The sequence below is a fragment of the Rhamphochromis sp. 'chilingali' genome (genome assembly GCF_963969265.1).
Source record: "Rhamphochromis sp. 'chilingali' genome assembly, chromosome: 7".
Lineage (NCBI taxonomy): Eukaryota > Metazoa > Chordata > Actinopteri > Cichliformes > Cichlidae > Rhamphochromis > Rhamphochromis sp. 'chilingali'.
The window spans coordinates 15474280-15500437 of NC_137934.1; the positions used below are offsets into that span (position 1 = coordinate 15474280).

Genomic DNA, 26158 nt, shown 5'->3' on the forward strand with positions numbered 1-26158 from the left:
CAGGCTCTTTTTAATTTTATATTGTACTTTAATGGCACATCAAATTACAATTAAAACAAAATGACCCTGAACTGAACCAAATTGCCATAAATCTAATTGAAGCCACTCTTTAACTTTGCCCAAAGTATTAAGTGCTTTTCTTAAAAAAAAAGAAAGAAAAAGAAATCACAAAGAAAAAATATTAAATATTAAAATTCAAATTTAAAAATACAGCTCTTCATCATAACCTTGGTCAATGGAATTTCAGTTAAAACCACTTCATTTAAAAGAAGACTTATTCAGTCTGCAGAAATTTGACAGCAGTGTTCTGGGTCCTAGTTGTCTCACTGCAGAGCAATAAAAGACCCCCAGCACAGAACAGGCGTCAGTGACATCAAACGTGATGTACTGATTATGACATAACAGAAACAGCAGGAAAAAGCAGGTGTTGGGGTGGAGGTAGTTTGCAGGGGTACCAGCAACTGTATATGGGCTAATGGCTCAGTCACACCAGAGTAAAGAAAGGATGCAATCTCTTTTCAAATAGGATAAATTGGTGGCTGCCTGCTGATTGCACTGGATTTTTTTCACATTTGGCAAGCAGTTGTGGCAAACAGCTGAGCAACTGCCTTCAGTTGCAATGTGATGGCAATTGAAGGCAACCTATTTCCATACAATTGCGCTCCAACTCAGGCTGACAGCAACCACTCTCAGAAAGACTGGCAAAAGTTTGCAAATAACAAGTGTCTAATTTATAAATGCAGATCAATCCGAGTGTAGACTACATCAATGAGCCCAGTTCATCTGTGTCTCTTTGGTAGAGGGCACTCGACTGGCTGCCAACTGTTTGCATTCTGGTAATATTTCTGTAAAAGCATTGTTGCTAAGCGCCTGTGTCATTTCGCAGGTAATTCGCAGTCCTGCAACAACTACCCTTGGCGAAGTAACTTTTGTTTCAAATCAGGCTTTGTGCGGACTTTGAATGCAATCAGTTAATGTCATTTTCTGGTTAACCTCTGTAGATGTAGATGGCAACAGATTTGTGATATTTGCCCATCTATCACAGTTACTCACTGCATTATTGCAAACAAATTGCATGTAATTGCCAATTTGAACCCATTCAATCACAAACCGATAACAGAGAGACTCGTATCTTATTTTCATTTTTATCACCACCTCCATGCACCAAAGTTGCCCTGAGGATGTCAGCTGAGTGTGAGTGGTTGTAGAACTGGTGCCCATCTTTAAAGCAACCAAAGGCAACAAGACTGCAAGTTCATTGCATACGATCATAATAACTTTCATCACGCCACAGTCTCCAATCACTGCTTCCTCTCATTCAATGGCAGCATAAGCAGTTTAAAATAGATTTATCAATATCATGTGCAGAAGAGTATCAGCAGACCCATCAGCTGATGGACCCTGGCTGGTACTGAATTCAGCTGATTGTAGCCAATGTACAGGGACTATAGACTGTCCTAACAATGCTAACAATCTGTCACACTTCTACAAAGGCAGTGGTGATTTAAGAGAACAGAAACAGCTTACCATAGTGGAGAAAATCACTATAAGCAGGAAAAATGACAGCTATAATAGTGAAATATTGTGGGATAATAATATACATATGGGAAAAGCAATCATCACGGAAGGGCTTGAGCCTATCCCAGCTGTAAAAAAGAGAAAGGAAGGCTACACCCTGGATGGACAGGTAACCAGACAATTTACTCCTAGAGCCAGTTTAGCATTACCTGATATCCTTTACTGTGAGAGGAAGTTTAGAATCAAGCAGGCACACTCTACACAGACCCCACCACGGTGTCACTCCAGAAATCATTATGTAGAATATCAAATATGCGGAAGAGCAGCTGGCCTGGATTTAATATCAAGACTTCATCTCTCTACAGCTATTCACATTCTCAGCTGTACGCTACATCTGCGCTGTCTCTCCTCAGATGGCTTGCAGCTATAAACCATTTCTACAGATAAACATTACCACCGATAATGTCTCAGCTGCCTTTTAAGTATAAAATAGTGCATATGACAAGTGGCTAAAATGTTTGTCTTTTATGGTCCCAAGTGGTTTTATTTGCTTGCTGCAGTGTACTGCACTGTAGATAAAAACCAAGCCAACAATTAAATGTTCCCACACAAAAGCTCTTAACATCCAGGCTTATCTTTTTCTCAACCAGATTACTAAATATAGTGTTTTCTGCTCCACTGTGGAGGAACCATGCAGCTTTTTCAAAACTCTGGGCAAGTGGGACTAAGAAGCACAATCCACATTAAAGTCTGACAAACAGCATTACCTGGGTTGATAATGAAAACAATTACATTCTAATTGCAGGCATAATTGTCACGCTCTTTGGAGAGAGGGCAGGGTGACACTGTCAGTGTGCATTGTAAAGAGAAGGCGTTAAAAAACAGCGATCTTTTGTGATTAATAAGCAAAGCATGTGCTTTAGTGATTGGCTCTCACCTTGCTAACCACCCTGCCCAATTCTCATAAAACGTGAACAGCACTAATAGATGGTTCAATTACACTTTTATTTATTTATTTATACAAAAACAAGGCAATTTTTTTATTGATTTTCTGGATTGGCTGTGGAACTGCAACCGAGCAGCTAACCCCTCTGAGTGACAGCACACGTGGAAGTTAAAATATCACCGAAACGCTGTCTATCTTTGTAAACGGTGTCTCAAAAGCTTTTCGAGTTTAAACGCTCTGCTGGTATTGACAGAGCCAGCTCACACCTCTGGGCAATGTGACGTGAGGGACTTTTTAATTAATCTGGGTAAACGTAGCCAACATTTGCCTTGAGCATCAGTGTCAGAATCAATAGTTGAGCACACTGGCAGAAAACAAATGATGGTGCTGTGACCTCATGGCGCCCTCAAACCGCACATGTATCTCATTCTTTATAACCAGAGATGAAACGCAGATAAACCATCAACAGACACAGGCGGGTAGGAACTGTGATATAATCACATGTTTTACCAGGAATCTTTATTCCTAAAAGATGGATTTCAACTTCACACATGTGTGCCAAATTCTACCGCCTTCCCTATCTCCATATAGAAGTGACATTAATTTTGTTTATTACAAATTGCATAAGAGCGACTCATCAACTCCTCCAATAGTTCCCCTGTTACTCTGAATCTGTGTCCCCAAACCTTTTTGGCTCATTATACTTTAAAATGATGAAAAACACTCAATGATTCTCAAAAACGGAGAGTGCACACTCTCATATACTCAGAAAAACAGTTACGCAAAGCACAGGTGAGCACTAATCATAGGTCGATACGGCTGGCATGATAACAAAGCAAAAATAGCTCTACAAATAATTTTTACTTGCTTTATTTGATCTACTCATCAACTACTTGTGGCTTCACGGAGTAGCGGTTAGCATAGTTTGACACTGAGTGGGGAAACAGACACAGCCTGTGTACTCCTACTGCCCATCCCAGGCCCGGATAATTAGGAGGGATGTATCAGAAGGGCATGTGGGGTAAAATCTATGCCAAATCAAATATGTATATCCACCCACTGTGGTGACCCCTTGGGAAATAACGGAAAAACCAAAAGTACCGCATGTATTTTTTCTACTACTGAAGCAAAAGCCCATGCTACACCTTGATTGGCCTGTTTGTGTTTTTATAAGGTGATAAAGTGTTGCACGTGCATAAGTAAAAAAAGAAGGAAAAAAAAGAAAAAAAAAGGTCATTTTAGCTCATAGCTAGGTGGTTGCTAGGCAACATGATAATGTTACCATACATTCTGTACAAATAAGCTTTTGTGAATATAAATCAAATGTTACTGTTGAGAAATTAAAACCTCAGTTTGCATCCATAAGGTGTTGTCGGTACATAAATGAATAATTTTTAAAAAATTGTCATTTTAGCTCATTGCTTGGTGGTTGCCAGGTAACATGATTACATTATAATATCTGATATAGATAAGAGCCTTTAGCGGCTTAAGATATGTGCCATGTTTTGCACACACACAGACAAACAGAAAACTGGTATATTGTTGGTATAAAGATATAAATTATGTTTATGTACTGTTTATGAGACAAAAAAAGCCAAGATGCAAAGCTTCAGTTTTAAAATAAGCTAACAAAAACAAAAACAGCTAGCTACTGTATTGAAATAAGTACAACTTTGCAAAAGGAAATGTGAAATGAGAAGCAGTTGCACTGTGTAAATCCGTCTGAAACCAATGAACCTTTGAAACCAAATATTCTGTCACAACTTAACCTCCGTATATTTAATTTGAATTATTATTCGGTAAATGTTATTACTGAATAGCTATATCCCAGAAGAGGAATGTCCATTCAGTAAAAATGAAAGACAAGAACATTTATTTACTTAACATTTTTAGGGAGCAAAACTCATTTTTGTTCTTTTTTGCTATTTAATTAAACACATCAAGAGCCTACTGTCATTTTACTAAAAGAGCAATTTTCCATCACCATGAGCAGAACAAATTAAATCCATGGGAAAAGTGTCAAAATATCAGCAGATAAAACAAATTATTCACGGGGATCCAAAGAAAATGATGTATTTTTGCCATTTCGGTGAAACAAGGACAAATAAACAAACATGGCCACGAGCACGAGAGTGGAAAAAATTGAATCATCAAGAATGAGAGCTCAGACAGCAGCCCACACTAATTAAAACTGCCCTCGTTCTCTCGGTCCATTACAAAAGCTCCTGCAGGTCCCTTAAACAGTCCACATCACATTGACCTTATCTGTACACACCACGCTCAGTGGGACCAAGGCCCACGCTCCCACCTGCTTCATCTTCATTGTCCCATCCTTGCACATTCGTTATGACATATTCATCTCCATCTAATGGTGTGCTCAAGAGTCTGTCAATATAACGAGAGTTCTCTGTGGCCCTGCTGAGAAGATGAGGCCACGATAACAGAGCAGTTAAGACTCTCAGCAGGGTGGGCCGTGGTACCGACTGTGGTCGTCTGAGTGTCTGTGTGCGTCAGGCTAAATGTTAAAAACAAACAAAAAAAAGATGAAACAAATAAAAAGAAATCAAACATCTTATGGAGGTAGTGTACTTTCCCTTTTTTCTTACTTTTCGTGCAAGAATGCATTGAAATTAATTGTAAACAGATATAACACAAAATCAGGATGAAACTGCAAGAGAGAAATATTATTTCTTGACATGAGAAAAGCCTAACTGTAAGCTTAAAGTTATAATTTTTGTACTGTGTAAGGTGACACGTGATTCTAAGCGCACTATGGCCATTTTGACTGAATGCCTTTAATGATAATAAAGGTACAAATGGTTAACTGCTCATTAATTCACATATCTAATCAACCAATCACAATGCAACAACTCAAGAACAGGGCATTTAGTCATGCAAACATGGTCAAGATGACCCACTGAAATTCAAACAAGCTTAGAAATTGCTGATCAGCTGGGATCCACTTGTTACAACCAAGGTAAGCAAAAGAGCATCCCTGAACATATAACAGGTCATAAACAGGCAGATGGGATACATCAGCAGAAGACCACATCAGGTGCCTCTCCTATCAGCTGAAAACAGGGAAGCGAGGCTATTATTCCTAAGGACTCACCAAAATTATACAAATGAACAAAAAGGTTTCAGGTTGATGAGCCCAATTTCCCAATTTCCTCCACAGTCTCAATCCAATAGAGCACCTTTGGGAAGTGGTGGAACAGGATATTCTCATCTCGATGTGCAGCTGAAAAATCTGCAGCAATTGTATGACACTATCCTGTCAACACGATCCAAAATCTCTTGATGAATGCCACAAAGAACTAATGCAGCTCTGAAGGCAAAAAGGGTGGTCCAACCTGGTACTAGCAAGGTGTATCTAATGATCTATCACTGTATGGGCAGGATTTTGGCCAACAGGTTGCTAAACCTTTTGAAACTTGCTTTAGTAGTTAAGATTTTTTTTTCATTGCCGTCTTTGACTCGTGTTTTTCATAAACCTTTTTTTTCTTAAATAAAAAACATCTAAGCAAATATGGCAGCCTTATCCAAATAGGCCACACACTGTAAAACAAGGGTTGACTGTCCTCCACCTACAGACCCATTTCATTTCACGTTAAACACTTTCTGCCTCCTACATTCAAACCAAGCCTCTTAGCTTTTTTTTTTTACATTAAAAAACAATTATTGCTAAAAAGAATTATTTTCTCTACACATCAAGCAATTTAATGGAAAAAATGATCTAGAGTACATTTGGTCTTATAGGTAATATATATAGATATATAAATATAATATATGTAACTATCATACATATGTTTTTGTAGCTGCACAATCACACAGTAGATAGAGATAGCCAGGAGGTGTCATAGGGAAAAACCGGCAGGAATCAGTTATCTGAAATTGGGAATTTCACACCTCTGCCGGCCTGGGCTTCCTCCGTGTAAGCTCTGAGTTAGCAAGCTAGCACTGTTCCTGAAGTAGGACACAAAGTCTGTGGAGGCAAAGTTGGAGGAACGGGTGGGGGAGTACAGAAGGATATGAGCTGACGAGAGGAAGTGGTGAAGAAAAGATGTGTGATACAGTAGTAGAGAAGTGGGAAGGATATTTTAGTTATTTTGGGGGAAAGAATACATAAAAAAGAAATGGGAATTGTAAAACAAAGCAGGAGGATTGGACGAGAAGACACAAAACCCAAATGCTTTATATGTAGAACTATCAGGACAAGCTTTATTAGTCACCAAGGGATCTATTCTGGGCTGCTGCACCAACACATTTGTAAAAAAAAGAAAGAAAGAAAGAAAGAAAGAAAGAAAGAAAGAAAGAAAGAAAGAAAGAAAGAAAGAAAGAAAGAAAGAAAGAAAGAAAGAAAGAAAGAAAGAAAGAAAGAAAGAAAGAAAGAAAGAAAGAAAGAAAGAAAGAAAACAGAACAATTATGAGCTAGTGTTCTGCAGAAATCTGTTAAAACATTGGTGTTTTGGAGAGGAGCATTACTACAGAGGAAACACCTTGACCAGCTTGCTTTATGTGTGATAAATCACCACTATAAGCTCTGCATTTGCTGCAGAGTATAGAGACAGACACATCACTGCATACTGAGAGCATGACAAGCTGGCTACTTCTAGTCCCTTGACCTTTCAGTACAGATGGTTTGCCTGTGTGTGTGTGTGCTGCAGTGCGACCCCCCCTGTGGCCACAGCCCAACGTTGTGGGGCTTATAAAGTCCCTTTCATGATTAATGAAAGAACAAAACTGCAGTTGGTGCACGGGCATGTGCATATGTCCACACAGAGAGCTAAGACAATGCAAGCCTGGCAAGCTGCACCAGCCAAGAATATATGCAAATGGATAATACTTTTAAGTGTGTTTGAGTGTGGACCCAGTGCCATTTACTCTTGAAGAGGAAGCTCCACATATTTCTGCGTGAAGAAGTGGAGGAAGACGTACTTGGATGGTTTCGAGTAAAAGTACCCAAGTTATTCTGGAAAAAAGTAAATAATACAAAATACAACAAACCCCCCCCCCCCCCCAAACACTTGGCTTGGATCCAGAAAACAGAATTACAACACAATTATTAAACCTCAGTTTCTTTTTAAAATACAATAGCTTTAGACTTGAATGAATAACATAAACACTGAAGGACAAACAAAGGATGTCTGAAAAGATTTGGGGACCCTATTTGGAAGTCTGTAGGGGATGTGGATCTAATGGAAAGTCAACTGGATTAGTGGTTTGTTGTGAACCATGCAGTTTTCTATTTATTTATTTTGTAACTTAAAGGAGAGGGCTTGTGTGAACTTGAACACTGCCATTGCTCCACTTGTCCTCTGTCTTCAGGTGAACACTTTTTTGAGGATGTGGATTTTCATGTGCTGAACGGGAGCAGCAGGTTGTTTTATTTTTGCATTTGATTAGTTCTAGAAGTAAAACTGCCCTTTCTTAAAAGGTACGCACGTTTGTGTTTTTTTTTTTGTTTTTTTTGTTGAGTAACTGGGTCCATCCCTTCTCTTCCACTTGTCCTTATCAGGGTCCTTGTGAGTGGGGCTCTAGCCTATCCCAGCTACCACAGGGCAAGTAGTGGTGTCCACCAGACAGTAACCATTTGCACTCACATTCACAGCTAAGGGAAATTTATAATCACAAATTAGCCAAACCCCACTAACTGCATCTCTTTGGGAGGAAGCCAGAGTACCTGGAGAGAACTCACGCAAACATGGGCAGAACATGCAAACTCCACACAGAAAGCCTCGGCCAGATGGTGAAGTCTAACTCAGGGGGAGCAATGCTAACCACTGCGCTGCCCGAGTAACCGGGTCATAATATTATATTTAATGACATGCATACAGTGGGGCAAAAAAGTATTTAGTCAGCCACCGATTGTGCAAGTTCCCCCACTTAAAATGATGACAGAGGTCAGTAATTTGCACCAGAGGTACACTTCAACTGTGAGAGACAGAATGTGAAAAAAAAAATCCATGAATTCACATGGTAGGATTTGTAAAGAATTTATTCGTAAATCAGGGTGGAAAATAAGTATTTGGTCACCTCAAACAAGGAAAATCTCTGGCTCTCACAGACCTGTAACGTCTTCTGTAAGAAGCTTTTCTGTCCCCCACTCGTTACCTGTATGAATGGCACCTGTTTGAACTCATCATCTGTATAAAAGACACCTGTCCACAGCCTCAAACAGTCAGACTCCAAACTCCGCCATGGCCAAGACCAAAGAGCTTTCGAAGGACACCAGGAAAAGTATTGTAGACCTGCACCAGACTGGGAAGAGTGAATCTACAATAGGCAAGCAGCTTGGTGTGAAAAAATCAACTGTGGGAGCAATCATCAGAAAATGGAAGACATACAAGACCACTGATAATCTCCCTCGATCTGGGGCTCCACGCAAGATCTCATCCCGTGGGGTCAAAATGATCATGAGAACGGTGAGCAAAGATCCCAGAACCACACGGGGGGACCTGGTGAATGACCTGCAGAGAGCTGGGACCAAAGTAACAAAGGTCACCATCAGTAACACACTACAACGGCAGGGAATCAAATCCCGCAGTGCCAGACGTGTTCCGCTGCTGAAGCCAGTGCATGTCCAGGCCCGTCTGAAGTTTGCCAGAGAGCACATGGATGATACAGCAGAGGATTGGGAGAATGTCATGTGGTCAGATGAAACCAAAGTAGAACTTTTTGGTATAAACTCAACTCGTCGTGTTTGGAGGAAGAAGAATACTGAGTTGCATCCCAAGAACACCATACCTACTGTGAAGCATGGGGGTGGAAACATCATGCTATGGGGCTGTTTTTCTGCCAAGGGGACAGGGCGACTGATCCGTGTTAAGGACAGAATGAATGGGGCCATGTATCGTGAGATTTTGAGCCAAAACCTCCTTCCATCAGTGAGAATTTTGAAGATGAAACGAGGCTGGGTCTTCCAACATGACAATGATCCAAAACACACCGCCCGGGCAACAAAGGAGTGGCTCCGTAAGAAGCATTTGAAAGTCCTGGAGTGGCCTAGCCAGTCTCCAGACCTCAACCCCATAGAAAATCTGTGGCGGGAGTTGAAAGTCCGTGTTGCTCGGCGACAGCCCCAAAACATCACTGCTCTCGAGAAGATCTGCATGGAGGAATGGGCCAAAATACCAGCTACTGTGTGTGCAAACCTGGTAAAGACCTATAGTAAACGTTTGACCTCTGTTATTGCCAACAAAGGTTATGTTACAAAGTATTGAGTTGTATTTTTGTTATTGACCAAATACTTATTTTCCACCCTGATTTACGAATAAATTCTTTACAAATCCTACCATGTGGATTCATGGATTTTTTTTTCACATTCTGTCTCTCACAGTTGAAGTGTACCTCTGGTGCAAATTACTGACCTCTGTCATCATTTTAGGTGGGGGAACTTGCACAATCGGTGGTTGACTAAATACTTTTTTGCCCCACTGTACATATCTCTATCTATAAAACTCAAACCAAAACAGTGTAAATGGATATAAAGCATCAGGTGTGAATGTGAGTTTGAATGGTTGTATGTCCCTCTCTGCTAGCCCTGCATTAGCCTGGTGACCTATCTGTGGCATACCCTGCCTCTCGCCCTGTGACAGCTGGGATGGGCTTCAGCGTGTCTTGTGACCCTGAATCAAATAAGTGGAAGAATATGAAAGGACGGCACTGACATGCAAGAAGCAAAAACTGCAGCCGACTGGGGTAGAGCTCCTTTTACTGGCAGTATAATTCTGTATCATTCATAATGTCAGGTTTTTGAAGCTGGCATGCAATTAGCTGCGTTCCCTTTGAAATATCATTACAAGCACAAAGTTCTATACAACAAAAAAACTCAAGGGGAGCTCAGGTAAGTACTGCTGTGAAATAGATACTATACTGTGTGCTGCTTTAATGAGCTTTTATTTGACTTTGTTTAGGCTGCACTCTGAAAGAAAGGCTGACCTCATTTCTTTCACTGCATGCTGATATATAGAATAGATACTGCAAGCAGAAAGGCCACATATAATTGCTCTTCTCTGCAACAATCTGTGAGTGCGATCGTGTGCAAATGCATGCCAGCCATGAGAAATGCCATTATTTTAAATTTGCAAGGATAACTTATCTACGTGACCTTCAGCTTCTAGTTTATTGAGCAGAGATCATTGTTTGGTGTCTGTGTGTGAATACGGCTATAGATTACGTACTTAACACTGCCTCAAGAGAGCTCCTGGTTAGCTACAGGTAAAGAAAAGTGATTCAGTGAAAATAGCCTCTCTCTCAGTTTGTGTGTCAGTCACGCCTGAAGCTTACCTGTAGCCATCTTTGCATCTGCTGCGGCGGGCCCATCGGGGATAACGCTTTTGACCTGGAGGAATTCATCGGGCTCATCCCCTCCAATGATAGTGAAGCCAAAACCCATGTTGCTCTTTTGGAGTGATGTGGACAAGAAACTGCCTTTCAGCTGGGTGGGGTCCCGCGTGAACAGCGGCTTCTCTACAAAAGGATAAAAACAAGAAAATTAAATAAAATGTCTTTCCCTATAAGTTTTATTGCAATCACTAAAAGGCCCTAAAAGCTGGTGCAGGGGCTGCGCTCACAGGGTGGGGGGCAAGGGCAAAGCTTATTCAATAAGATACGGGTGTAGCCACAGGAAAACTGGAAGGGTATGACCACAGTAGCAAAACAGCACACTCGGACAAAGGCGGTATTGAAAGATGCAGGTGTGGGTCAAACGTTTTGCCTCCCGTGCAGGGCACCAATGCAATCCAAGTCCCTCTTGGCACACCTAAAATACACTAAACTGACACTCTGTCCTCGCCTCCCATGCTGGGACACAGTGGGCAGAAGAGGTGCAGACAGCCACAGTGGTGCAGTTTCTTCAGTTCCATCCCAAATTTGCAAAGAAAGCAACAAAATTCAGCAAATGCCATGCTGCCAATCAGGGATCAGTTCCAGGAGAAGATGCTCAGGGAGGTTAGGGAAGAACTGGGAGATTTCTGAAGGAGGAAGAGCTGGGAAATTTTCTGATGGAGGAGCGCCTGGAGTCGGAATGAGAGGATCTCTGCCAACAAGCTTAGTCACACTTAACCAAGTCCCTCATCTTTTTGACTCGGAAAAGAGACATGGCTAGCGTGCAACTTTGCATCCTTTGTAAGCAGTCACTGGTCCAGACTAAGCGATGCCCCTCTGTACCTGCTCTTCCCAGGTGATAGGGCAGGTGACAGGGCATGGTCACTGCACAAAAACTACCTCAAGGGAACAAGCTTGCCTGCCAGTTACCATGCTTACAGTGCGTCAAACAAGCGAAGAGTCAGCCTCCTGTGCATCTTTCTTGGCCTACTTACTGACAAAGTGCCACAGGGAGTAGGGGCTACAGACTGGCTGCTCTAGCACTACAGCGCAGGCGGATGTGTGAAGAGGCCGCTGTTTCTGCCTGTGATTGGGGCACATATTCATCCGCCGAGTCAGAACACGCCGGAGCGGGGAGACATCGGCAGAGGAGGATTTGGTATACGAAGCAGTCCTGCAGCCCAGAGCTGGCGAGCGGGAGAGGTCGCTGAGGCTATGGCAGCGCTCGGGCACCGGGCCGACCTGGACGTGGGGGGATCTGGGGAGGGTGGCACAGGGGCTGGCATCCTCCACTGGTGTCAAAGTTTGAAGGGAAAAGAAGGAGTAGAAGGAAGGAGGAGGCAGAAGTGGGTAGAGAGGAGGAAAAAGAGCCTCACTGGACTGAACAAAAGAAACAGGCTCTTCACTCAGAGTCGCGACTAACAACATCACTACAGAAACAAACCTCCACTTCTCGGATCCAGACAGTTTTTTCTAGCAGTACACATCCTACTGTAACAAACTGATAGAGAGCAGAATCAGGTAACCAGTCATTAAACAAAACAGTGAATCACCCTGAAACCCACATGTTCTCTTTGGAAGACGTCTGTTTATATGGCAATAAGTATTATTAGTCTGACCAAAATGCATTCCACCCACTGTTTTAATGAGGCATAGGTGTGAACTGACTGATATATCCTACCGTCAATCACTATAAAAATAATCTTTATGAGTAAAGCCTTTGGGGAAAAAAATTAACATTATTTTTTGGTAACATGCATGTTTTTTCTTACTTTTTCTTTCAAACAGCTTTTTACTCGTACATGCAGCTTTCCTGATTATATGACCTTGTGTGTATCTCTAAGGCCATGGCTATATAAAATTGCATCAGTGCGTAAATAGTTTGCTACATCTATTCAAATAATTTTATGTTGTTTGAAAGTGTTAGTGATTGCAGCACTGTTGGACATAATATTCAAGGATGAGGGGCTTAACACCTTGTTACGTTGCCACCCTGCTTCATTTTCAAGCCTAGAAATTCATATCTAGGAAATTAACATCTTTGTTTTCTGATACAGGATGTGATACATAAGATCAGTCTTAAGGTCAGTGTATACTAAAACATAATCTGCTTTATTATTATCTGTATTTATCTATTTGGGAGGATAATTCACAAATTAAACTCCACATTGTTTTTAACAAGACTTAAATATATCCATCGAGACTATAAACTCATCAAAAAAATTCTTTACCGAGTTCATAAATTAAATTAAAAGTATGGTCAATTCCTTATAGACTTTTTAAAATTAGACTGGTTATGCAACCAGAAGGAGTCGCCCCTTTTCAGATCCTGGGTTTTATGTATTTTGTGTCCAGCACACATGAATTTTCACTTACTGACAGGTGTTTTAAGCCTGTCATTGTCAGTTATATTTACATTTACACAAAGATTGTTCTGATTAGATAAATTACTGTTTATATATTAGCTTTATATATTGCCTGAAAAGTCTGCTCCAGTCTCCAAGGGGTGCTCTAAGAGGGGATCTGGCTTTCACAGAGCTCTGATCTGAACATGGTGGACTTAGTCTGGGATTGCATTAACAGAATCAACTTAAAAACTCAACCCCAAAACTTTGTTGTTAAAGATGCTTTGAACAACACCTGCAAAGGACTCCAAAAATTAACACGCAAGTGGACCTAGAAGAATTAGGGCTCAAATACTGAATTTATTTTATTTCATGTTGTTTATCATTAGTTTGACAATTAGAATGAATCACATTCATTAAAGCACCTTCCCAGCATTTGCATGTGTAATTGAAGGTATTAAGAGAATTTTCCTGCATCTGCTTTTATCATTAAAGCTCTTGAGAGGCTTTCTGAAGCACAATAATAAACACAGAATGGAGTTTTTTTTAACAGATATCTTTATAAATGTTCCTTAATTATAGTGCAATATTAATCTCTTAATACACAAGTAATTAATAAATGGATATATATACCCTACTAATAATTTCCCATAAAGCCAAAGGCCGTTCTTACCTCTGTAGATGGTGGGAAGGGGCAGCGAGGACAGGCCCTGGCTTTGCATCTGCTGCTGCTGGAGTCTCCTTTTAGCTTCCAGGACTGGGTTCTCAAACTGGGTCCTTCTATTTATATGACTGAGATGATAACACCAGAAAAAAAAAGAGAGGAGATTTTAGATCTCACACTACACCAGCACACCTATCTCAGCCCCTTCTTGGAAAAGATCAGATCTAACAAACGTAGCACTACAGCAGCCATAACTATGATGATTAATTGAATGGCCAGTTCCCAGATTATGTAACAGCCGCAGAACAGTTCTGCTGAGTAAAAAAGAACAAACGATTGATTTCTTCCGTAATTCAACTCGTCTTGTAACCAGAATTATGTGAATCAGTGACTGGGAGTAACCCTGCACATGGAACAGCGATTTCCTTTAATGTCCTACGTTGATCTTAATTTAGTATGTACAGGGGGGAGATAGTCACTGACTACAAATGCTGTAATTTGCCAGTGTGAAATAATTAGTCATCATTAGATACTTCTCTCCATATTTAAGACCACACACACACACACACACACACACACACACACACACACACACACACACACACACACACACACACACACACACACACACACACACACACACACACACACACACACCAACGTTCTCTCCTCTCCTTATCTTTTAATGAACACCCCAGTATCACAGTCCTAATTACAAAACAGCTTAACTTTATTTCTATATAGTTATATAATTTCAAGGTCTTGCAGCTTCTTTAATGATATTTACATGATGACAAAGGGAGACACAAAGAGCATCTCGAGAGGGATGCGCAGTATATAAGGCAGAGTGTATTCAAGTGTCACTCTGCAGGTTTTTTAAAGCAAACTCAAGCCAAATGAATTCCCCCTGCCAGTCTAAAAATAGAGCAGCATCACAGTGCCCCAGAGTGGAAAGCATCCAGCCACAAAAAATAAGAAAAAAAAGGCACCCCTGAAACAGAGAGGGGACGTGCAGTTCAATACAGAGGACAGGCCACTGCAGCAGTTCCTCTGTAGCATTCAGATGCACGATCAGGGCTACAGATAAGCACATAAACTTGCAAACAAACAGTGAGCCGTCAGCAAGCAGACATTAAGAGTAACTCTTTTCTGGCTACATCGCCAGTTTGCTCCTAATAAATATGATTAATGCGACACCAGCGGGTGATGCTGAAAATCAAAAGCAAGTCATTATGTATTAAAGATGTACTGAACTTACTCGACATAGTAGCTGCCGTAAATGGGGTCATCGATTTTCTCCCAGCCGTACGGAAGCTCTGTTAAAAAAACAACAACAACAACAACAAAAAGAACAGAAGCGATAATGAAGGACTTGTTTATTCAGTGAACTTGCATCAGCATGTTGATGTTGCATGAAAAAATGTCCGTGGCAGATTAAGTTTACAGTGCCATTTTACTGTTTGGTAATCGTCAGTGATTTGATGGTACATTAGCATGATAACTGGAAGGATTATTTCTCATCTATATTTTGGAAATTTCATCTTTTATAAAAAAAAAATAACTTATGGCAATAAGACACAAGATTAAAATCTAGCTATGTTTCCTTTGCAACTTGTCACATTGACGTGCATCAAATGCAAACTTCTTTCAGAAAAAAGTTGTAAAACTGCACCAAACGCTGTTAGATCTAGTGGCTGAATTTAAATCGGTAAAATATTTATGTCCTGCATCTTCACCAGGCTGTAAATATACTTTAAAAATATGGGAACATTTTCCATAAATTAACAGAATAAAACTAGAATGAGCACAAACTGTCAGGCTATTATATCTCAACATTTTAGTGAAGTTTTACTCTCATTTCACCTCCAAATGTCACGAGTTAGGGACTGGCTTAAGTTCCCAATAATAAACAGTACATCACAGATATTGTAAATGTCATATCAAACAATACAACACTTGTGATAAGCATCTAAATGACATATTAATTAAAGAGCAAACTCTTGGTGTAAGCAATGCAGCCAGCACAGAACTAATAAAAAACTGCAGTTCCATGAGTGGCCACTTGAGGCTGGCACAACAATTGATTCAAACCCTGTGACTGACATTTATATGACACGTGCATATGGAAGCACAAGTATTCCCAGATGAGACGGAACTCATGGAGGAAGATTTCTGCAGCAGTCTGGAGAAGATTACAAATGGACAAAAGCGCCATAACGGCGAGCTTAAATGATTGTGGCTGCTTGACGATGTCATCATCAGCGTGCGAAGCGACCAATGCAGGGAGGATAAATGTGCCATAAAGGTGTAACTTTCCCAAGGGCTCAGAAGGTAGGGGAGGCCCGGTTGACATAAATATCCAACGAGCATCTCTGGATTACATGGCAGGCATACTTGCTGCGTTCATACTGTAATATATATGTGTGATATATGTAGAAGCTGCTCCATTAGAAATGATTGTTGAATCATGAATTCTATAAACAGATTAGCTCGTCAGTCTGAGGACCTGTTGTTAATGGGCTTCTCTGTTTTCTTCCATGCTTGCAGACATTACAGTTGTCTTTCTGTTAATGTAGCCTGGTAAGCTTGACTAAATGTGTCCATTCCCCAACCTCTAACTGCAGTTGCTGTCCATGGTGCTAATCAAACGTGGGGATGATGCTATTGATATTATTGATTGCTGCTGTATGATAGGGCAGCACAGTGGTGCGGTGGTTAGCACTGTTGCCTCGCAGCAGTCTCTCTGTATGGAGTTTGCATGTTCCCCCCAGGTCAGCAGGACTTTGCTCTACTACTCTGGTGGTACTTCCGCTTCCCCTCAGAGTCCAAAGATATGCATGGGGTTAAGCTAATGGACGATTTTAAACCGCCCGTAGGTGTGAATTTGAGTGTGAATGGTTGCTTTTTTCCTATGTGTTAGCCTGTGGCCCGTCCAGTATGAAAGCAGGCAAGGGCCCAAGAAATACCTGCCTCAGTGCCTATAACAGAGCCTGTATGCCTGTGTAAAAGACAGAAACGTGTTTAAGTCAGGTATAATGAAATACCTTTGGTCTCCATAGATAATATTCCTGTATTTCCCTTCCTGTTATTATTATGGTGTACTGGAGCTTTGTGGTAATATGTGTTAATTTACAGCCCAGTTTAAGTGAAGGAGATTCCAGCATTTTATTAGTCCGTTACTTAATCTAATTAGCAGATATGTATGTCTGTGTGATGAAACTTCGCAGTCTACAGATGAACCTGGATAGCCAAGCTTGCTTGATAATTAAGAACTCCATCATCTCAGGGTGGCAAATGGCTCCATCAAGACCATTAAGATAAAGTCAAAGCATCAAAATGTAAGTTCACAAACCAGGTGGCGTAAGTCACTGTAGCGTTGTTCATATTTTATATACAGTCTATACATAAAACACAGACTATGAGTTAACAGCACATAAAATATATGCAAATATATTTAATGATATGTATTCTGGGATGATATTTGCAGGAAGCTAATTTCAACTGAACCTAAAATGTATCTCCATTTCTAAAAAAAACAAAACCCAAATCACCTGAACTCTCAAACTGCCACAGAGGCCAAAACAACAGATGTGAGTCATGCCCACCAAACCCTCCACAGAACAACATTGGATGGATTTACCACAGAAAAACCTAATTAAATGAGAACATTATGAGTTAACGAGCAAAATTAAATTGAAACGCTACGATTTGGAGGACCTCGTTGCGCTGACAAACGAAAACCTTCATCTAACACTTCTAAATGAAAAGTATAATGTGTATAACTTTTTATAACGAGAGGAAATCCATGCAATACATGTTTGGGAATATCACTCAAAGCAACAAATGTAACCTCGCAGGAAAGAACAATCTGAAAATCCCCTTTGTGATTAATCTTCTAGAATTGATAAATGATCCATAAATGTCAAAACAAGATTTTGGCAATGCCTAAAAAAGCAGTTGTAACAGCTGGCATTGACTACCTGGTCAGACTGAGAGCTTTACTTTTTTACACAAAGTGGTGTATAACTTTTGAACAGAGTGAGTGCACCTTGGCCTCTTTCTATATGTGAGATGTGCTGCAGAACACGCTGCAGTGATCAAAGGAGATCTTCCTTCCAGCTCTGACAGTTATCGGTCATACCGGACAGGACTTTGAAAGTTTTGCCCCATCTCCTCTTTTCTATACCAACAGCTCACTGGCAGAACACATCTCTTAAAAAAATGCCTAGAAGGAGTTCCCCCCTTTGCTTTCCAGGATATGAGCAATTAGCATTTAAAACATATTCCCACATGTAGACTGCAGAATTTTAGCATAATATTGTAATCATTGAATACCAGCTTGGGTACTCACTGTTAGAGGCTCGTACTGAAATAGAATCTAAGCTGAATCTAGCGTGGAGCTCGGGGACAGTGTGTTCCGGTCCTGCTCGGCTTAGATTCAGACCAGCTTTGATTAGTGACAATGCAAAGTTAATCAGGATGAGAGCAGAGATAACAGCAGAGAAAATGCTTCCTAATCAGAAAGGGAGGCAACCAGAGGGAGAACTAAAGCACCTCAGGCTCTCCTGGACTTTGCAGCTTGTTGTAGGCCCGACTGCAGCTTGTGACAAAGACACATAAACAGGGATTCACCAAAGATATGATACAATCTATGGTCACTCTGTTCAGTGTGTTAAATATCACCCCTTGACCTAGTTAGCAGACTCGATTGAGTGCATACTGCTCCTCTGTAGCAGACAGCACCTATTGCACCAATGCTAAGGAGTGTACGTGCCATATGCCTCTCTGTACCCATGCCCCCATCTCCTCCAAACAAATGATTAAAGTTTCATAAGATGCACTATTTTTTCCTGCACGCGCACGCGCACACGGTTGTGAGTGATACAGCAGTGCTGTGAGCAGGTTGACAGCCCATGGGAATTCCTTCTGTGAACAGCAACATTTCATAGAGTTAATGTTTTTGTTTTTTTAACTAGACCTTTGCTAAGTTCTACACACCTGTATACAAAGTACATACAAATTATATTACTTACTTTACACTCATGTTCAGAGGTATAACCCCTTTAGTTATTTTACACACACACACACACACACACACACACACACACACACACACACACACACACACACACACACACACACACAGGAGATCAAAGGACTCAGTCATGCATCCCAGCACTCTTCTAATGAAAAGCTTTTCTATTAAAACGTCCACAGAATATTTACAGAAACAAAAACAGTCCCTGGCTTCAATAACGAGAAGAAGACAAATTGATTCTCTGTTAAGGATAGTTTGATTTTATTAAAACTTGGCTCTTATTTTTATTCTTTTGACTCATTTCTGACAACAGTTCTCAAACACTAAAATCTGGCAACACAGCAACATAGCACTAAAGTCTGAGGGTAAAAATACACAAGTAGTAAAATAATGGAGTCACTGGAAACGAGATAGCTACAAAGCACAGAAAATATAAATAGAAAGTAAATATCTCCTAAAGAAATATTTTACCCAAACTATGAAAGTGACAAATCAGATGTTTAAACAGTTTAAGCCTGAACTACAAAATAATTGCCAGAAAATGCAATTTTTTTTATTGAACCTTCTGAGAAACTTAAAAAAAAAAAGAAATATTATTTTACATACATTTGTATATTTTTGCTACATTTGCTACATTAATTTATTAATTTACATGAATTATTTTTTTCAGGAAAGAAAAATCCCAGTAATGACGTAAAGGTCTCAAAAAACCTCACAATAACATAAAAAAAATGAGAAACACTTAGCAATAAAGGGTTAAGAAAAAATTAGCACTATTTGAATCTGATGCCGATGTTTACTGCTGTTGAGAAAAACCACTAAAAGCAAATTTCATGACTTGTTGGAATTCACTGACCTCCAGAGAGCGACCCATTCTTTCACAAACGTTTGTAGAAGCAGTCTGCATGACTAGCTGCTTGATTTTATACACCTGTGGAAGTGATTCACCTGAATTCAATGATTTGGACGGCTGAGTGAATACTTTTGGCACTATAGTGTATCACTCAGCACTGATGGTGCCTTTCTAGATGTGCAAGCTGCTAGACGTCGGGGCGGAGGCTTTTTAACTGAGCGCAGATAACGAGCTAAATGGTCCTTTTCCTCTTTATTGCTGTCCATGTTTTCCAGAAAGAATTTTAAATTTTGATTTGTCTGACCATGGAGCAGTTTTCCACTTTGCCTCCATCCCCTCTAAATGAGCTTTGGCTCAGAGAAGATGGTGACGTTTTTGGATCATGCTCTCATATGGCTTCTTCTTTGCATGGCAGAGATTTAACCTGCATTTGTGGATGGCATGGTTAACTGTCTTCACAGACAGTGATTTCTGGAAGTAGTCCTGAGCCCATGTAGCAATAAAATCATGCAGAATAATGCAGTGCCACTGAGGGACAGATGAAAACAGGCATCCAACATTGATTTTCTGTCTTGCCCTTGGACACAGATTTCTCTAGAGTCTTGAATCTCGAGTCTTTTGATGAAATTATGTACTGTATATTATGAGATATTCAAACTCTTCACAATTTTCTCTTGAGGAACATTTTTCTGAATTTGTAGATACAGCTTTTTGCTGATCGGTGAACCTCTGCCTCTAAGATCCTCCTTTTGTACCCAGTCATGTTGCCAATTATTGTAATCAGCTGCAAAAGATTTCTTTAGCTTTTTCTTTTTAGTGCCAAGTAACCAACTAGTGAGGCATTCAAAATAACCAAATTTATTATTAAACTTCTACATTTTCTCAGTTTAAAAATGTGACATGTTTTCTGTGTTTTATTGTGAATAAAATATTGAGAGTTGCAAATCAATGTGTTCAGTTTTTATTTTAGATTTTGCACAACTTCCCGACTTTTTTTTGGAATTGGGGTTGTAGATTGTCTAAACTAACTGTTGATAACAAATGTTTATATCTCTCTGATTCCCTGATTACTCATGTTTCTTGCTGATAAGACTTCCTTGCAGCAAAATCATTTTACTCCCAAATCAATTCAAGGGAACGGATTCATGCGTTTCCAATGATAGTTATTTACCTCCTCTCTTAGCGAATAAACCTTATGAAACAGGGGAAGTCAGTTTGCAGACTTAAACACTTTTCTTTACTGTTTTAATGTCTTTGCTAGCTGCTACTTGTGATTACTGGCTATAATTCAGCATTACTTACATAGTCTTTGTTTAATGTGTTCATGTGGTATTATGGCCTCAGTGCCTTACATGCTTTACACAAATGCGCCCACACTGCAGTGCTGTTTTTGTTACTGTGCAGCATGATGATAAATGCTGAACTTAGGAGGATTGTCTCTTTGCTCGCTTTCTTTTGTCTGGCTCCACTGAGTGTAGTCTATAACCTCTTTGTCAGCAGCCTGCAATGAAGCACTCACTCCTAGGGACAAGTTGGGCGAATGTGTGTGTGTGTGTGTGTGTGTGTGTGTGTGTGTGTGTGTGTGTGTGTGTGTGTGTGTGTGTGTATGCAATATAAAACCAATGCTTCTTATCAGTGGAAGGAAATGTCAAGCCAGTGTAGAATTTTCAGGTAGGAGCTCTTATTATGAAGCCCTGAAGCGAGGGGAAAAATGTTTACGACTGCTAGTCATGCCACCACATTCATCCTGCAGTCACAGGTGGAGCGCCTCTTACTACCAGCAGGAGGTATCCTGGCATCTTCCCATATTTTCTGCCACTATTATGCTCCATAATCTCTCTTTCTCTTTCTCTCGCTTTCGTCCTTCCAAAAGTATCCTTCTATCTTACATTACCTTACCACATGCAGTCTCGCCAAAACTTTTTGAAGTCAGGTTTCACGCTCACAAGTGTATTTTTTATTCTACTTTTTCCAATTTGGTCTTACAAAGAAGGTGGCGAACCACACAGCCCTCAAACACCGCAGGGATTCACCAGGACCTTGTTTCTTGCCCCCCCCCCCCATTCTCCCCCCCCATTCTTTCATTTTTCCACCTTTTGAAAAGCAAACAAGGTGAACTGAATCATTTTCAGTGCCCTGAGCCTTTTGTAGTCACCAAAAATTAAAGTTCTGTCTTACCGGATAGTGCACTGCACAGGGCTTCATCTATCATGTCACCTTTGAATGCAGCCCACTCGAGGGCTCAGGCTCAGGCTCGATCACTGAACCTACTGGGAGAAACTTCTCTCAGCTGATTAATGTACGTTTCTACTGATCAACACTGGCACAAAGTCCACTAACTGACAGAAGGTATGAAAAACACATTTGAGAACACAAAATCAGCTCAATAATTCAATGAAATACACAATATATAAAGATCTAACAAGAAATAAATGGACCGTTGTTGTCGCAAAAGCTTAGACTTACCTACTGCAGATTGCATTCTTTGTAAGTAGCAGCCCAGCATCAATTCTCTAAACTTCAAATTTAAGCTGAAAAGTGTATGAAAGGCCACGGACGACAAAGAAGCTGTTTCAATACTACAATACCGGCTTAATTATTTCAGCTTCTTTTTGAATTGCCACCTGGTCTGTATTCAGAGGCACATTCCCTGCAGCTCTGTGAAAGCTTTTAATACTTTTATTTTTATCCATCACAATAAGACAACTAGATCATCCAAGACACTTTTTACATAAGGGAGGCATCTGATTAAGGCTAAGTTTATTCTTAAACATAACAGTGAACCCATATATATATATAGTCAGACCAAGAAGAAGTCTGAAACAAGTGGTAATAGATCCTTAAATTACAGGCAGAAGTCACAAATGTGCAAACGTGTGAAGAGACAATTAACTTTATGTCCAGTGACTGAAGTGACTTCTAATATTAGGTTTAACTGCACAACTGAGCCTGAAACCCATCACCAACTGTCAGCTAAAAAAGAAACAGGTAACTGTATTAGGTATGAGGTTCAACTGCTTAATGCTTAATGAAAACATCTAAAAAGCCAATCACACGCTGTTTTAAAGACAGACACACATAAAATACTTATTTAAATCAATCAGATAATTTTCTCAGGGAGGTCAGGGATGAGTCCCTGCCCCAAGTGGAGGAGTTTAAGTATCTTGGGGTTTGTTCACAAGTGACGGGAGAAGGGAACGTGAGACTGACAGACGGTGCTGTGGCCGCAGAAGCTCTCAATTTACTGGTCGATCTACGTGCCTACAGTAGTGACTGAAAGAACGAGATCGCGGATGAAAGCGGCAGAAATGAGCTTCCTCCGAAGGGTGGCTGGCCTCTCCCTTAGAGATAGGGTGAGAAGTTCAGCCATCCGTGAGGGGCTCAGAGTAGAGCCGCTGCTCCTCCACATCGAAAGGAGCCAGTTGAGGTGGTTCGGACATCTTACAAGGATGCCCCCTGGGTGAGGTGTTCCAGGCATGTCACACCTGGAGGAGGCCCTGGGGCAGACCCAGGACACGCTGGAGAGATTAAATCTCTCGGCTGGCCTGGGAATGCCTTGGTCCCCCGCCCGGACAAGCTGCAGGAGGTGGCCGGGGAGAGGGAGGTCTGCCCTCCCCGCAACCTGGCCCCGGATAAGCGGTAGAGGGATGATGGATAGAAATAATTTTCTCCTTAAAGCATTTTATAGATACAAAGAAACGACTTATCTGCATATTGCTTTATTTTAAGATAAAATAACTTTTTTTTTAAAGATAAAGAGGCCTTGTACATTTTCACATCCTAACTGTAGCTGTAAAAAAAATACTTTCTTTTTTCAACACTTTTTATTGTATCTTTCATTCAATACTAAAGCCAACGCTCAAGGCTTTTTGTCAACTGTGTTTGCAGTGGAGCTCAACAAACAACCTCACATTAATAAAGGTGTCAGTCAATAAATTGGCCTCTTAGCAGGACACAGAAAATTTGGTTGCCGAGCTACAGAGTAAAAGCAAAGTACTCATCAGCCAGCTGTTTGCACAGCTATTCTCTTCCAATATTTAAAACCTCAATAAATAATCAGCATCTTGTTTTTTTTTAAATGCATTTTTAACAGTGAGGCTAACCTGGTTGATAAAAGCATTTCCTGTGACTATTTCACAATAAAAGCAAAAAGCAACTTGTAAAGCATATAAAGAAGTGTAAAAAAAGAAAAATATGATAACTTATTGAACCTTTTTAAGCCTTTACCTGGCATCTGTCTACTGCAACTTGACTTGACTTGGCTTGCAACAAAAACTCTGCCTGTCTGGTAAAAATCCCACTGTAGACATCAGCTACTGCAGAAAGAAGAACCACATTGTGCACACATTTAAAGCCAGCATGTCTCGGCAGATGAAATAAGGTATTAGCACTATTTGTTTTTGTCGCAGGGACAGAACTTGCTGCCCACTTGCTCAGTTGAACATTAATATACTAGACTACCTGTGAATTCAACACCCACTTTGTTCAAAATGATAAATAGTGGTGTTTGCAGAAAAACGGAGCCATTTATTTTAAGATTATCCACGGCCCACTGTGAAGCTCAGCAGAAATTTGCAGTACTAAAAGCCTGAATGGAAAAATCAGGAACATTTAACACTCAAACATTAGTATGTAATGAACCGTGTCTATGTAAATGTATATATCTAAGCGAAGGTCTTCCTGCTCTCTTCAAGTCTTTTTCTTCATAACGCCGCCATCATTATTTCTCTCAGGAACCACCAAACAACAAAGAGCTAAACCTACTTGGTTGTGACTGAAACTGAATATTTTCAGAAGACCTGAAAGTGATGATGAACTCAGTCTCAATATTTTCTCAGTCAGTCTAACCTATAATTCATGAACTCGGCTGCCTCTCCAATCAGCACTTAAAAAAATACTCTACAGTTTTGTGCTGATAATGACTATCCTGTCTGTCATAATCAAAACCGCAATCAAAGGGGGCCTGTGCGCTTTGAGAGCTGCTTACCGGCCCCGTCGGATGATTTCTGAGACTTTCTGGGCTTGTTGATGGTCAAACAAGACGTAGCAGAAAAAGCCTCACCTGCAAGACAAGCGCAGTTTACCATTTTCTGTCACACTAGAGCAGAAGAACAGAAGGCATTTTAAAAAAAGGAGGCTGGAAAAGTGGGGGTTGCTAACTTATTCTTCCTTGATCAGGAAGTGTAGGAATATCACATCAAGGAATATAACAATGAGTCGACAAAGAGAGGGAAGATAAAAACTGTTAATATGGTGGTAAACTGAAAAAGGCGAAAATTGTTATTCCATCTGCAGTAATCTACATTTGGTGACATGCTCTCCCCTTCTGTTTGGAAGGGAAGAAACCAGACCCTCCAGTACGGAAAACAACAAGCATCGATGATAGTAGATATGAAAAATATTAACAAAGACAGGGACGTGCTGTCTGTCAGAGGGGCACACAGAAGCAGAAAAATCGAAATCCTAGTTATTATGTGGAAGCACGCTTTCTTCAGGTGAAGTAATAAAAAGGCTTTTTTTTGTCTGTCCTTGAACAGAGGGGTACACTTTCCTTTGGACACAAAATCATGGGCAAAGGACTAAGGTGGAGGTGGGTTACAAAGCGGCTTGCGGAGGCACAGCCTGTACGGGAAGGTATCAGCTGGGTCATCCCATGATGCGGTCGAGATCAGATTTTATAACCCAATGTACTGTAATTGTGGGCTAATGCTAGGTTCAATAAGTTAAAAATGCATTTAAACAATGTAAGTTTAAATGATTTTAGCAAAAACTGTCATGCAAATGTTTTATAGGGAAAGAAAATAACTGTGCGTTCTACAGGACTTTATTTCTTTAACAAAAAAATCTAACTGAAATGCGTCAGTGTCTGTGCTTTGGAAGTTAGATCTGTGGTTTTCAAATGTTAAATGCTTAAGAAACACCAAAGGGTAAGCTAAAATTTTAATGCAACAAACATGTTGGCAGTACTTCTTATCAGTATACTAAAAGACAAAATCATTTTAGATACCCCATTTGCAGCTTTTTAACTTTGCATGACTTTTTCTTAAATTTTGCAATAAGCTCCACTACAAGAGAAATCACCTGCATCAACTCATCAGACACACTGACACGGTCCAGAAAAAGCTCCTGCTTCCTGTGCTCCTGACAGAAAGGATGCTTGGTTTCTAAATGTGTCCTCAGCTTGCTTGGCACCATGTTAGCATTAGCTAACTCCTCTTGACATGATGCACTTGGGCTGAGGGGCTGTTGACATCCTAGCTCCAGCTGAGACCATAAGACCGATCTACTGACAAATCGCCCCCTCCTTTTTTCTTTAGTCGGTGCGTCACACTGGTGGATAGTTGTGCTTTGCTCCACACAAGTAAGCGATCTGCTGCTCCCATCACAAATTTTATGAATCTTCTTGCTATCAGTCATGAACTTCAAGTCCAGCAACTACACTGCCTTTCATGGAGTGTTTAAATTT

At 40.4% G+C, this 26158-nt stretch overlaps 1 protein-coding gene across 4 annotated transcripts in view; it reads right to left on the reverse strand.

The window, feature by feature from the left end:
* magi2a (membrane associated guanylate kinase, WW and PDZ domain containing 2a) overlaps window positions 1-26158 on the reverse strand; it is a 263339-nt gene that overhangs the window by 39272 nt on the left and 197909 nt on the right. For all 4 annotated transcript variants that reach the window (XM_080887521.1, XM_080887520.1, XM_080887519.1 and 1 more), the window contains exons 7-9: window positions 15060-15117; window positions 13811-13929; window positions 10754-10936 (exon numbers count right to left, since the gene is read on the reverse strand). In XM_080887521.1, the coding sequence (XP_080743647.1) occupies window positions 10754-10936; window positions 13811-13929; window positions 15060-15117 (360 nt within the window). The remainder of the gene's footprint in view (window positions 1-10753; window positions 10937-13810; window positions 13930-15059; window positions 15118-26158) is intronic.